Below are 15,299 nucleotides of genomic sequence, written 5' to 3'. Positions count from 1 at the left end.
CATCACCATTATACTCCATAGTTAGAAATAGCAAACAAATATCTTTACAATGGCAGCACACACCTTCTTCCAAGGAAAAGATTTATGAGACAGCCTCTCTACCCTGTGTCCTGAACAACCCTCAGCACGGTGCCAAGCATATAGTCAGCGTTCCACAAATATTTATGGACGAGTGTGCGATTATGTCTTATTTATTATTGGATTGGACTAAAGACTCAATGCGCATGGCCTTGGCATAATGCAGTGAGCTGGGAGAAAGCAGGAGAGATGCTGTAGTGGAAAGATGCTGACGAAAGAGTGTTCGCTAAAGAGAACCTTTCCCAGGGGTGCCCCAAACGGAAAACCCCAATGCTTCCCCTTTCGGATGATTGCCATCCGCCAGAAGACATGGACAAATGCAGATGTTCCACAGGTCTGCATACATTTTCACTAAGCATGGTGTTCAAACACATTTATTCAATAGTTAATGTTAGAAAACTGCTGTTTAGAAAGTAGATCCGAAGCCTAAGAATACGCTGATGCGCATCTGGGGCCCTGACCCCTACACATGAGTGTGTGAGCTGAAATGAAGAGTCTGAGAAGGTCAGGGCGGAACGGAGTGGCGTGCAGCCATCAGGCTGGGCATGTTTACTTCCACCTGCTGAACTCCACGCTAATGGGTTTTGTGTCGATGACTTCCTGCAGAGCTTCCTCCCAGAGCCTCGGCGCTGGCTACATTATGCCCTGGCAATGTGCTGTAGCAACTTTTAGGAAAATGGTGTCCTGGTATTCCAGATGCCCTCTCTCCCTCTCTCACTTATCCTGATGTGCTCATCTATTAACATAGTGAATATTAAAACCTATTCCAAAGAGGACTGTGGCTCCACTGCTATCTCTCTCTCCAGAGCAAGAGTTTGACCTGCAGAATGAAAAAAGTAAAACTTTACTACTTTATACTTATATTTAATACTTTATAAGGTACCTTCCCTGCACCCTTTTACCATTTTGGAAATTCAAATCAATCTTGAGAGAATGAGTGGCCATCTGTACAAATAATTCTTTATTATTATTTTTTTTGAGACAGGATCTTGCTGGAGTGCAGTGGCACAATCATGGTTCACTGCAGCCTCAAACTCCTGGGCTCAAGCAATCCTCTTACCTCAGCCTCTTGAGCAACTGAGACCACAGGTGTGCACCAGCATGCCTGGCTGATTTTCTTAAATTTTTTTTTTTTTTTTTTGAGACGGAGTCTCGCTCTGTCACCCAGGCTGGAGTGCAGTGGCGCGATCTCAGCTCACTGCAAGCTCCGCCTCCAGGGTTCACACCATTCTCCTGTCTCAGCCTCCCGAGTAGCTGGGACTACAGGCACCCGCCACCATGCCCAGCTAATTTTTTGTATTTTTAGTAGAGACGGGGTTTCACTGTATTAGCCAGGATGGTCTCGATCTCCTGACCTGATCTACGTGCCTCGGCCTCCCAAAGTGCTGGGATTACAGGTGTGAGCCACCGTGCCCAGGCTTAAAATTTTTTATAGAGATGGGGTCTCACTGTGTTGATCACCTGAGCCCTCAAACTCCTAGGCTCAAGTGATCCTCCCGCCTCAGCCTCCGAAAGTGCTGGGATTGCAGGGGTGAGCCACCGCGCCTGGCCTGTGCAAATAATGTTTAACTGTGTACGGAGGATAGTTTCAAAAGAGGGGCTCTAAAGACAGGGAGCAGGGATGACGTCAGTCCCAGCATCACCTCCTCTGTGAAGTCCTCCCTGTGTGTACCCTCTCAGTTCCCCAAGGGGGAAGGACAGCGCCCTTCCTAGTGCCTCCCTCCACTGTACCCTCCTCTCATGCCTGTCATGGTCGTTCTTAATTGATACAGCCTCACTCCTTTAGACTGCAAGATGTTGGAGAAGAAAAATGTGTCTTGTGCATTTTTGTAACCCCAGTGTGATAACCGACATCTAGCAAGTATATATGTGCATCGATAGAATGCTTATTTATTTAAGTTTACATGTGGATGCATGTTTGTTTATTTATTTATTCATTCATTCATTTATTTTTTGAGACGGATTGTCGCTCTTGCTAGGCTGGAGTACAGTGGTGCAATCTCGGTTCACTGCAAACTCTGGCTCCCTGGTTCAAGGGATTCTCCTGCCTCAGCCTCCTGAGTAGCTGGGATTACAGGCACGTGCCACCACACCCAGCTGATTTTTGTATTTTTAATAGAGATGGGGTTTCACCATGTCGGCCAGGATGGTCTTGATGTCCTGACCTCGTGATCTGCCTGCCTTGGCCTCCCAAAGTGCTGGGATTACAGGCATGAGCCACCGCACCCGGCCGTATACATGTGTATTTATAAGTATTGAGCATCACTCAATACTTATAAAAGTATTTTATAAGTATTAAGTACTTTATAAGTATTTTATAAGTATAAGTACTTAAAAGTATTTTAAGTAGCTTACTTCATTTAATCCTCAGAACAACCTTATAAGGTAGGTGCAATTAGTTTCCATTTTACAGATAAGGAAGCTGAGGTATTAAAAGGTTAAGTAAGTGACCGAAGGTCATAGTAAGTGAGGAGCTGATATTCGACTGCAGGGTTGATGTCGAACTGCATTTTTAACCACTGTGATAGAAGAGCTACCACCACCATTTACGTAGCACCTACTGTGTACAGTTGTGCAATGTATTTCACATTTTTTATCTCATTTGCTCCACAAGGAATCTCCCTTTAAAAATGAGAAAACTGAGACCCAGAGGGTTTATCTAACTTGCCCAAAGTTGCACAGTTAATATGCATCAAGCCAACATTCAACCCAGCGATACCTCCCACGCCATGAAGCACGTTGGTCCTGGGAAAACTGGGGACTGCTGTATGTAAACGTTATTAATGAGAATAAAAGATGACAGTTGTGCTGACCTATTTCTTTTTTCAGGTTCAGTCATTTTTAGCATCACTTGATGGAGAGAAGCTGGAACTCTTAAAAAATGACCTAATTTCCATTAAAGACATCTTTGCAGCCAAAGAATTAGAGAATGAAGAAAGTCAAGAAGAACAAGGTAAAGGAAAATAAATAGCAAGACAAACTGTTTGGTATAATCCTTATGAAACTGCTGTTAATGAACACAGCCCTTTGAATTATTTAATTCAAGTGCTTCTCCTCCATGCTTTCAAAATACACTGTGCATCTGCTCTTGTTACAGGAGCGAGTCACATTGATTTATATGACTTTCTTTCACTGGGCGGGAACTCCTGTTGTTCCTCTGGTGTTCGGCACAATCCCTGGCACTTTACGGGCGTACGATAAATGCAAATACATATGGTCAGATGAAGGAAGACTGCAATGTGCTAAACAGAGCTCTGATGACTAGAGTTTATGCTGCCACTTTTTGTCGTTGTTGTTGTTGTTGTTGTTGTTGTTGTTGTTGTTGTTTAGACGGAGTCTCACTCTGTCGCCCAGGCTGGAGTGCAGTGGCGCGATCTCGACTCACTGCAACCTCCGCCTCCCAGGTTCAAGTGATTCTTCTGCCTCAGCCTCCCGAGTAGCTGGGACTACAGGTGCCTGCCACCATGTCCAGCTAATTTTTGTATTTTTAGTAGAGGCGGGGATTCACTATGTTGGTCAGGATGGTCTCGATCTCTCAACCTCATGATCCGCCCGCCTCAGCCTCCCAAAGTGCTGGGATTACAGGCATGAGCCACCGCGCCCAGCCTATGCTGCCACTTATAATTTTTATCTGCATGTGAAAGTTATTTAGTGTGATTAATGTTAATGGTGGGCACATCTTTCCCTGAATTTTTTTGTATATTTTTCTTATTCCTTTTAATTTATAGGTGTAAGAGTTCGGGTATATTTGCAGGTGTCCTATCCTCTACCTAAAAAGTTCAGTTCTGACAAAGGCTGTACCGTTTTCTGACCGTGCACCAGAGCGTGCTACGTCAGGTTGGCAATCACACTTCCCAGTAATCTTCCACCCAGATAATAACTTGACCCCAAGGAGGTTAGAACTTATTTTATGAGAAGCAAGGCTTCCTTAAGAGGGCAAAACTTATTCTCAGGGTTGGGCATGGTTAATGATTCCTTTAGGTTTGTCCATTTGGGAGCAGAAGAGACTAAAACATTTGCTGTGTACATGAAGAGTGATTTCTTAGGACATAATAACCACCACCCCACAACTGTTTTGTGTAGGTTACGCTGAAAGGTCAGACAACCTCAGAGACAGGTCTGGCTTCTCCTAGGACCTTTGGAAGGGTCCCATTTGAAACATTTTCACCACTTTCTTGCTATATGGCCTTAAACAAGTTATATAACCTTTCTGAAATGCAGTATCTTCACTTATAAAATGGACACAATGATATGTGTGTATATATGTGTGTGTGTGTGTGTGTGTGTAGATATCAGGTTCAAGAGCTGTTGTAAGGGTCATATTAGATAATATATGTAAAAACATATATTAGAGTGCCTGGCACACAGAACTGCTCAAAAATGTTAGCTGTGCTTATTACTTAAAGTGCTAACGCAATGCCAGGAAAAAGTAAAGGTGCAATAAAGTATAACTTTCATGTATTATGCTTGCTGTTATTACCCGGCATGCAAAGTAATGAGAATGTGCATTCTCAAATCGCTGGCAGTGTTTTGTGCCCAGACGTGTTTTGATTCCTTTAATCAAAACTCTGACACGAGAGCTCAAATGCTTGAGCCTTGACGTTCAGTGCAAAATTATTCTAAGCATTCAGAAACTGTCATTTAGACACCCTTTCCCTCTTTAGCCCCACACACTGACCTTACATGCCTTCAGCTTAATGAGATTTATGCTCATTGCATCAAAATAAAAGAATCAATTATACTGAAGCATAGAAAGAGGCCGTATCAGAGACAGTTGGGAATCATGTTTTTGAGCATTAGTATGTTCCTCCCAGAGTCACAAAGGATGACAGCCTTGTCTTTGTTTTTCTAATGAAGAAACTAAAACACTAGCTGTTAAAGGTCATGTAGCTCCCCTTGTGGACCCAAGGTGAACTAACAGATGCCCCTTTCTAGCAATCACCAAAAAGAATCAAGCTATTTCTCTTCAAGAGTCATGACGTCTGAGGTAGACCTTGGCCCTATTAAGGGTGTCATTTAGAAAGGACAAAAAGAGAATCCCAGATTCCCCCTAACATCAAGGAGACATTGTTGCCAGTGTAATTAAAGAAGTATTACATCCCCAATTGGTGCTATTTCTTGGAGGGGAAACCTAATTTCAACTTAAATAGAAAATGTTGCTATAAGTGATGTGTTCTAGTCTAGTGTAGACCTTCAATAAATTTGGTTTCTTTAGATACCACACATGCACACATACACACAGAAAAAACCTGAAGTGCTGAACAGCATGCTTTAGCAATGGGAGGTTTGCCTCGCCTTAATTGACAAAACCCTGTTATCTCCCATAATATATCAATTTTCCCAAGAGGGCATCTCCAGATTATCAAAACACTATTAATGTTAATTAACTTAATTTAATAAATAAATGTCATTCAGAAACTTAATGAAGAAGTGGGAGAGAAGAATAGAGACGTTGTCATTAAATCAATCCAATTATCAAGTGTCACAACTCCAGAAAGGTTCTGGGATTATGCAAAAGCTATAGAAAGGAATCTTTGCAGTGGGGGAAATCCAGGAGCAATCCAGCAGAAAATCCAGGAGCAAAATTCTGAAGGAAAACCGAGCATTTTCATCCATTTTTTTCCTTGTAAGCATTACATTCCTAAAAGCCTCCTAACAACTAAATAATTTATTTGGTACTCTCAGAAAATGTAATAAACCATCATTTTTAAATGAATTTAATATCGGTCTCCTCTGCATGTAATAATGTTAGCTAATGATTTGCATGTTTGTTTTTCCAGCAGAGTGTAATTTTGTCACACTGCCATAGATCCCTTAATTTGATTTATCATGGCTGAGAAGAGATTTTAAAAGGCCATTTTCTATTTTTATTGCTCTGGTGAAGATTTTCTCAGTCATGTATACAGACCAAGAATTGTAGTAATAGGTATTGTTTGTTGCAACATTTATTATCATCTGTTTTTATCAACCTCCATTTTTCTCTATGATTTTTTTTTTCTAAAATCGCTTCTAAAAGTTGTTGGTGTATGTTTTACAGAATTAATACACCTTTAAAAGCTGGAGCTCTGCAAAGTGCTTGTATCTTAATTTAGTGTTGATTCCTCCCAAATATTTTTAATCTCCCTATGTTTGTATCAGCGTAGCACATAATTATTTGTTTACATAAAACTTCATGTTTACGAAACACTTTCACGTTTGTTGTAGTATTTGGTCCTTATAACAGCTGTAAAGAGGAGATGGGTGGGTTTTATTGTCCTCAGTTTTCAGAGGAGGCAGTGGAAGCTGAGGAAGCTCTGTGACTGGCCCCAGGCCACAGAACCAGCAGATGCAGGAGCTGGGTAGGACCTATGCCTTCCAAATCCCAGCCCAGGACTCTCTGTGCTCTGCAGCACTGCCTCATACAGGGTGGGGGGCAGGCAGTTTGGGAAGGAGACCTTGTCGATGCTGCCCAGGTGTGCCCAGCCCCTCTCACTGTCCCTCCCTGGGGAAGACTAGACCAAGACCTCTGCCCAGCAGAGAGAATATCAGCTTCTGATGGAATCAATCTAGCTCTCTAGCTCTGTCTCTCTCTCCCCCTCCTTTTTTTTTCAAGATAGAGTCTCATTCTGTTGCCCAGGCTGGAGTACAGTGGTGCAATCTCAGCTCACTGCAACCTCCACCCTCCTGGGTTCAAGCGATTATCCTGCCTCAGCCTCCCAAGTAGCTGGGATTACAGGCACGTGCCAACATGCCTGGCAAATTTTTGTACTTTTAGTAGAGATGGGGTTTCACCATGTTGGCCAGGCTGGTCTCCATCTCCTGACCTCAAGTGATCCAACTACATCGGCCTCCTAACATGCTGGGATTACAGGTGTGAGCCACTGTGCCTGGCCCTCTCTATCTCTATCTCTGTCTCTGTCTCTCTGTTTCTGAGACTGTCTAGCCCTCCAACTCTCCCTTTGTGTGATTAATGCATTCTCATTCTTGAAAGCTCTGTTCAGGCATCACCTCCTCCAGGAACCCTGCTTCACACCCCTCTGAAAACTGGATTATATGCTGCAAAAGTCCCCTTAGAGCACTTACCTCTTTGGGTTAAAATGGTTTGCTTGTTGTGGCTTCATCATGAGCAAAGACAGCCGTCTCTTCCTCCTGCCTGCACACACCCCCCTCACTTAGCTGCAGCCACGCTGACACCCTTGCCGCTCCTGTGGACGAACCAGGCACACACCCTCTTGGACTCTACTCTTGCTGCACTGCTGCTGGAAGACTCTTCCCCTGACATCTTGTGGCTGGCTCATTGCTCTCCTCCTCTAGCACATTACTCAAATGTCACCTTTGTTAGCTTCCCTCCTGTCTTAGTTCCTCCAGGCTGCTATATCAAAATACCATAGACTGTGTGGCTTATAAACAACAGAAATCTATTTCTCACAGTTTTGGAGACTGTAAAATCGAAGCTCAAATTGCTGGCAGATTCTGTGTCTAATGAGGGCTCCTGATCTCTGGTTCACAGATGGTGCCTTCTAGCTTGTCCTTACATGGTGGAAGGGATCAGCTAGCTCCCTGGGGCCTCTTTTGTTAGGGCACTAATCCCGTTCATGGGGGCTCCCCATTTCATGATCTAATCACACCCCTGAAGCCTCACCTCTTATTATCATCACATTGGTATTAGGTTTCAAAATATGAATTTGGAGGGGACAGGGACATTCAGACCACAGCACCTCCTATTTAAAACTCCTAAACCCCAGCTAGCCCTGTTTATACTTCTCCATAAAACTTATCCCTTGCCATCAATGTTTTACTTATCTGTTTTTTTGGTTCTGTTTTTTGGGACGGAGTCTTGCTCTTTCACCCGACTAGAGTGCAGTGGCGCGATCTCAGCTCACTGCAACCTCCACCTCCCGGCAGTTCTCCTGCTTCAGCATCCTGAGTAGCTGGGATTAGAGGCACCCGCCACTGTGCCCAGCTAATTTTTGTATTTTGAGTAGAGATGGGGTTTCACCATCTTGGCCTGGCTGGTCTCAAACTCCTGACCTCATGATCCACCCACCTCGGCCTCCCAAAGTGCTGGGATTACAGGTGTGAACCACCGTGCCTGGTCTGCTTATCTGTTTTGATTATCTGTTTCCCTCATGAGAATATATGAGTTATATGTGTGAGTTACATGAGTTCCCGTATCTGATTATCTGTTTCCCTCATGAGAATGTATGAGTTATAGGTAATAATAAACAAATCTAAGCCAAATGTTTTGAATAAATACCTACAAGCTACGCCAGGCTATCTTCATGGGCTGCAGATTAACGATTTTGTCCATAAAACAGAAAATAGCATCTCCAGACGAGGGCTGGATGCAGTGTTTCTCAAATGGCTTAGTCTCCCCTCAAGGCTCTGCCTTCCCACACTGGCATACGCCACAGTATTTTCTTCTTAGAGAGGTCTGAGAGCATGTAGTCAGGTGAGATAAATGATTCTTTTATTCTCCCCCAAAGTGGTAATAAACCCATGTGGAATCAATTCTTTGGCACCTTTCAGAAACGTTAAAAATGGCATGGCCTTGCAGATACTTCAAAAGAGAAAAGTAAGATTGTAACCTTTAACAATCTCTTTATTGCCCACAATGATCCTAATTTTTTTATTTTATGATATATGATATTTTAAAATGTATACTATCTGTTATATATAGTAATATATCATATTATATATTAGGCACTGTATTAATAAATTATTCTGTAAATACTCATTTTAGCGCCTGTTGTACGTGAGGTATTGTGTTAGATGCTCTGGATTCAAGAGTGAGTGGAAGAAATACTGTCTCTGTCCCTCAGTAGCTTCCAGGGTGAAAGGAAGACAGATCGTTAAGAAATATTGTAGGACCAGCCAGGTATCCTAGGGAACCTTGGGAAATTTCTCCAGAGAAATGGTTGAGACTAATTCAGCTTGTTTAGTACTGTGGCTCTGTGAACATAAAAGGGCACCTGGATATCATTAGGGTCGCAGTGCTAAGCATAACAATATCAAAGTCATAAATATGATGTTGTCCCAGGTCCCTTAGGCCTGAGAAAGGTCATGCCTTTGTTCATCCAGTCCTTCTTTCAGCAAATAGCTGCTGACCACCTGTAGCTGTGAACAAGACAGGGGAGGTCCCTCCTTGCCCTCTTGTTGCCTTTGGGTTGGCCTGGGGGTGTCCCTGCAGTAGCTGCCAAGCAACAAGACTTCAGCGGCCCTGCACCTGGATGCATCTGCTGCCTCACTGCCGTGCTCATGAATGGAAGACATTCATCTTTGCCCGGCGGCTGGCGGGCAGGCTGCTACAACCTCCACTTAGTCTACCCCAACTGCAGATTGTAACTTTGGGGGAGCTGCCACATCCTGAAGGATGAAAAATAAATCACGCTTCTTCCGTCGTGTTCTATTTCTAGGCTTAGAAGAAAAGGGAGAAGAATTTGCTCGCATGCTTACAGAACTTCTCTTTGAATTACATGTGGCGGCCACACCTGACAAACTCAATAAGGTCAGCACTGTCTGATTTATAGTTTCTGGTTAAAAAAAAAAAAAAATGCAGGGAAGAGTCTCTGTTGTAAAGTTCCAGAGATGCATCTGAAATGGAAAACCCCCAAATCTTATAAGGCATAGTGCCGGGAGAGGAGTTTGAGGTCTGTAACTCAGATTTGAGGAGGGGATGGGCGCGGTGGCTCATGCCTGTAATCCCAGCACTTTGGGAGGCCGAAGTGGGTGGATCACCTGAGGTCAGGAGTTTGAGACCAGCCTGGTCAACGTGGTGAAACCCCGTCTCTACTAAAATACAAAAATTAGCTGGGTGTGGTGACACACACCTGTAATCCCAGCTACTCGGAAGACTGAGGCAAGAGAATTGCATGAACCCAGGAGGCCGAGGTTGCGGTGAGCTGAGATTGTGCCACAGCACTCCAGCCTAGATGATAGAGTGAGACTCCATCTCAAATTTAAAAAAAGGGGAAAAGCCTGTAATCCCAGCACTTTGGGAGGCCGAGACGGGCGATCACGAGGTCAGGAGATCGAGACCATCCTGGCTAACATGGTGAAACCCCGTCTCTACTAAAAAATACAAAACACTAGCTGGGCGAGGTGGCGGGCTCCTGTAGTCCCAGCTACTCGGGAGGCTGAGGCAGGAGAATGACGTAGACCCGGGAGGCGGAGCTTGCAGTGAGCTGAGATCCGGCCACTACACTCCAGCCTGGGCGACAGAGCAAGACTCTGTCTCAAAAAAAAAAAAAAAGGGGGGGAAAATGAAAATATTTGAGGAGGCAACATAATGGAATGTGGTGGTGGAGAACATGCTAGACTGTGTCATGAGATCTGCATTTTAGTTGTAATTTTACTAGTAACTACCTTGTGACCTTGAAGAAGTCACTTACCTTTTCATGGCAAAATAGAATGTTATATCGGAGCAGTAGTTATCATCCGATTAGAGGAGGGGGAAAGGGTGCAGAATCACCAAGAGGCTTTTTCAAATTTCACCCCTGACCCCTGTAAAGAAACATGCCAGAATTCGGTAGAGAGAGGCACCTCAGCCAGGTGAACCCCATAGTTCCTCCACCTGGAGCACAGGGGCTTCGTCATGTCTAAGACCATTCCAGCTTTAACAATCTGGGTTCCTCTAACAATACCACGGTGTGTTTTGCAAGTCAGTACAAGGTCTTGCTGTGAAGTTTCTTTAGAGGCCATGATCATTAATTACTTAAAACCACGTGATGTTTTTCCATTCTCTCTCTCTCTTTCTTTCTTCTTTTTAGCAAGCAGTGGTTTACATAGGTACTCACTTATCCGGGTGGGTGAGGAAAAGGGCAGAATGAGGAGGTGAGATGAGTAATTTCTTTATCTCTGATGGGGTCACTGATTCTGACAGGTCAGTGACTTGAACACAGTGGGAAATTGCCTCATTCATCTCCGTGCAGCACCTGCCACCGCTCAGAGGGGGCATGTGGTGGCTCTGAGATTCCACTGGCTTATTTGCTTAGGTTTAAGTCTTTGTCTCTAATAGGGGACACACTAAGGCCAGTTTTGTTGGGTTTTCTCTCCCCAGATCTTCTTGCTGTTAACTTACCATTCAACACTCTGATATTTTTAACTTTGGCGTGTAAGATTTAAGGTGGGAAGTAGGTTTAGTCTAAGCCCCAAAACAACTTTTACTTAAGCAAACAGCTTAAACTATAATGATAAAATTGGAGTGAGTCTGCCCTTTCGTTCTAAATTCAGGGAATAACAGGTAGGGGAGGAGGTTTCTGATTAATTGAACCATGATTTTGTAGGGCACAGAGTGCGTAAACTGCACTCGTGTGAAATTAGACACAGAGCAGCACCAGACCTTTCCAGCAGCCCTTCTCTTCTCCCCCTTGAGGGTGGAAGACCTGTCATGAATCAAGAAACGCAGAGCCTTTCTAACATATATTTTTAAAAGTACTATTATTCTTTTATAGATGGTCATGAAAAGTGAAAAATATACTATAGATTTTTCAATGTGACTGTCATTTTTATTCTTATCTGAATATCATTTTTAAATGCTTTTTAAAGAGTCCTCAGGCCTGCATTGTTCTTTCCATACTTTCTGTTCTGTCCCTTTTTTCTACTTTATATTTGCCAGAAAGCAACAACAAGGTTATCTTTTTAGGGGGTTGAGAAATTGCCCCGTCATCCTCCAAACATACGGAGATCCATTCCTGAAGGCTTAGAGACACTTGATTCTTGTCTTGGGGTTGGAATGACTTAGGTTCCATATTTGCACCATAAAAGGGTTGTTTGGTTGGGGACCTTTGCAGGCCATGAAGAAGGCTCATGACTGGGTGGAAGAGGATCAGACCGTGGTGTCAGTAGATGTGGCAAAAGAGTCCGAGGAGGAAACAAAGAAGAAAGAAAAGGAAGAGAAACCTCAAGACCCTCAAGAAGACAAAAAGGAGGAAAAGAGAACTAAGACCATAGAGGTAAATTTATTCTAGAGTGTCCACCTACAAGGTAATAAGAGTGTGTTCATTTTATTAGCAGCTTAATTTTAATTGAAGAGAGGCCATTTCTTTTTCATTTGTTCCATATTGTAGAAATATAAGTAGGAATGCAGTAAACACTGAAATTTCTCTATGCCAGGATAATTCATGGTTTAACACAGATTTTGTCACTTTTCTCCATAGCTTTACAATTATAATTTAAAGGGACAAAAATCTTTAGGAACATAGTTGATTTATCTTTAGAGTAGAATTTCATCTTATATGCAAATGTGTTACTATAAAATGTCTTTATGCCCTGTAACTAATGAGGTAATTGAAGCCTTTAAAAAAATTCATTGCCATAGCTTTTATTCTGTAATTTAATAAATTTATGTGTGCATAATTTATTTCCTGCCTATGTTCAATAAAGGAGTTTGTAGTAACTTCATCTTACATTGAGTTTTAATTTTGAAGAAAGTAACTTTTTGGCTGAGTGCGGTCACTCGAGCCTGTAATCCCAGCACTTTGGGAGGCCAAGGCAGGTGGATCACCTGAGGTCAGGAGTTCAAGACCAGCCTGGACAACATGGTGAAACCCCGTCTGTACTAAATATACAAAATACTAAAAATAATTAGCAGGGCATGGTGGTGTGTGCCTCTACTCTCAGCTACTTGGGAGAGTGAGTTATCAGAATCACTTAAACCCGGGAGGTAGAGGTTGCAGTGATTAGATCACTGTAAAGAAAAATATCCATTGAGCTCTGTTCATTCAGCCAGCCTTCCACACACCATCTTTAGCACCTGCCTGTTTTGTACCCAGCATTGCTGTAAGCCCTGGGGATGCAGCTGTGAACAGACTTGCCACATCCCTGGGGGCCCTGACAGCACCTCCATTTTCTGGCAGCATTACACTTAAAGTCTTAGATATGCTCGTAGTCTTCAGGTTAACAATTTCATGTTATGTTTGTGGTATTTTTGAAAGAATTATATCACTTCTAATGTCACAGCATTTTTTTAAAAAAAGCATCTGCTCAGTAAAAAATTTCTTCCTTGTGTTTATCCATTTCAGGAAGTATACATGTTGTCCATTGAAAGTCTGGCAGAGGTAACAGCGCGCTGTATTGAGCAGCTTCATAAAGTAGCAGAATTAATTCTTCATGGACAAGAAGAGGAAAAACCAGCTCAGGACCAAGCAAAAGTTCTAATAAAGTAAATAAATGTTACTTTAAATTATTATTTTCCCAGTTCTATATATAGGTACCGTTCAGAAACACACATACACACCCACACCCTCTAAGCCACTAAAAGGTTCAGATTTCTTTTTGTTTGCTTTTGTTTTCTGTTTTGTTGAGATGGGATCTTGCTCTGTCACCCAGGCTGGAGTGCAATGGCATGATCATGATTCACTGCAGCCCCAAACTCTTGGGCTCACGCCACCCTCCCGCCTCAGCCTTCCCAGGAATTGGGACCACAGGTGCACACCACCACATCCAGCTAATTTTTTAATTAATTACAGAGACAAAGCCTAGCCGTGTTGCCCAGGCTGGTCTCGAACTCCTGAGCTCAAGCAATCTTCCTGGCTCAGCCTCCTAAAGTTCTATGATTACAGGCATGAGCAACCATACCTGACCAAATATTCAAATTTCAAGTGAACCAATTCCATTGTTCTATGGTCATCTTAAGAAATAAGGATTTCTTTTTTTTTTTTTTTTTTGAGACAGAGTCTTGCTCTGTCACCAGGTTGGAGTGCAGTGCCACAATCTCAACTCTCTGCAACCTCAGCATCCCAGGTTCAAGCGATCTTCTGCCTCAGCCTCCTGAGTAGCTGGGATTCCAGGCGCACACCACCACACCCAGCTCATTTTTGTATTTTTTTTTTTTTTTTTTTTTTTTTTGAGACGGAGTCTCGCTCTGTCGCCCAGGCTGGAGTGCAGTGGCGCGATCTCGGCTCACTGCAAGCTCCGCCTCCCGGGTTCACGCCATTCTCCTGCCTCAGCCTCCCGAGTAGCTGGGACTACAGGCGCCCACAACCACGCCCGGCTAATTTTTTTTTTTGTATTTTTAGTAGAGATGGGTTTTCACCATGTTGGCCAGGATGGTCTCCATCTCTTGACCTCATGATCTGCCCGCCTCGGCTTCCCAAAGTGCTGGGATTACAGGCATGAGCCACCATGCCCAGCCGGAAATAAGGATTTATTTAACAAATGCATTATGTTAGCAAGAAGAAGAAGACTTAACTAGCCATCCTAGGAATTATTTATGAAGAGATTTAAGGGAAAACACACTAAATCATTCAGAGGCATGAAAATGCTTATTTAATAGATCAGAGTCTTAGAAGTAAAACCTTTTGAGGGTAATTACTTTTCCAACATATATATGAATAGAGAAAGGACACTTTAATGTAACTTCTAGCTAGAGTCACAAAATAGGCAAATATACTCCACTGATCCTGGGGACTTATACCAGCTCTCCATGTTCCGAACTCTGGTGATGATGGTCGCTAATATTAACCAGTTCACTTTTGGGTGGTATGTGTGCACATATGTGTTGTCCTGTATCATGTTCTTCAATAAATAATAGCTATTGTCATTAGTTTATTAAGTAAAATACAAATATATATATATACGTAACACATGTGAATATGCAATCTAGTGAATATACATGAAAATAGTTGATATGGAGTATTCATGAAAATAGTTGGTATGGAGCTGAAAAATAAGCCTTTACCTTTTATGCACATGACTGTATACTGTGATATGGAAAATTAACGTAGGCCTAAGTACCCTCATGTTATTAGACAGACACAGGAGCCAAAATAGAGCCCCTGAAAATATTCAGGGATGGACACACACAGGTCTCAGCACACTCAGTTTGCTAGCTAACTAGTCTTTGCTTATTACCGCTTTGGTATTGTAGGTTGGGGAGTAAGTTTATAGTGGAAAGATCTTCCAAAAAGTCAGCATTAGTGTCTTTTGTACTGGCGGCATTTTTCCTCACTTGTAAAGATCTGTCATCTAGTCTAGATTTCCATATCTAAGAATATAAAAATCGAAGTTATTATGAGAACCACATAATCCGCACCTTAATATTCCTAGAAAGAATATGCACTTGCCTAAACATTTAGAAGGAAGAGGAAAGAACAAAGTCAGAGAAGTTGAAAATGCTGAGGGCAATCTGTAGGTACTGGTTTATCTTTGCAGTACTAATTGGAAAGAAGAGGGCCAAAGTTCAGAAGCCCCTAGGTATGGAAAATGACCTTACTCTTCACTCCTTTCTGATTCCCAACCCT

General features: G+C 42.7%; 1 protein-coding gene across 4 annotated transcripts in view; it reads left to right on the top strand.

The window, feature by feature from the left end:
* LOC105487738 (family with sequence similarity 114 member A1) overlaps nt 1-15,299 on the top strand; it is a 78,720-nt gene that overhangs the window by 51,433 nt on the left and 11,988 nt on the right. For all 4 annotated transcript variants that reach the window (XM_071093729.1, XM_071093730.1, XM_071093731.1 and 1 more), the window contains 4 exons: nt 2,908-3,031; nt 9,474-9,565; nt 11,850-12,011; nt 13,080-13,219. In XM_071093729.1, coding sequence (XP_070949830.1) covers nt 2,908-3,031; nt 9,474-9,565; nt 11,850-12,011; nt 13,080-13,219 — 518 coding nt within the window. The remainder of the gene's footprint in view (nt 1-2,907; nt 3,032-9,473; nt 9,566-11,849; nt 12,012-13,079; nt 13,220-15,299) is intronic.

This window comes from Macaca nemestrina, chromosome 3 (genome assembly GCF_043159975.1).
Source record: "Macaca nemestrina isolate mMacNem1 chromosome 3, mMacNem.hap1, whole genome shotgun sequence".
NCBI lineage: Eukaryota > Metazoa > Chordata > Mammalia > Primates > Cercopithecidae > Macaca > Macaca nemestrina.
This window is presented reverse-complemented; position numbering and strand designations above follow the sequence as displayed.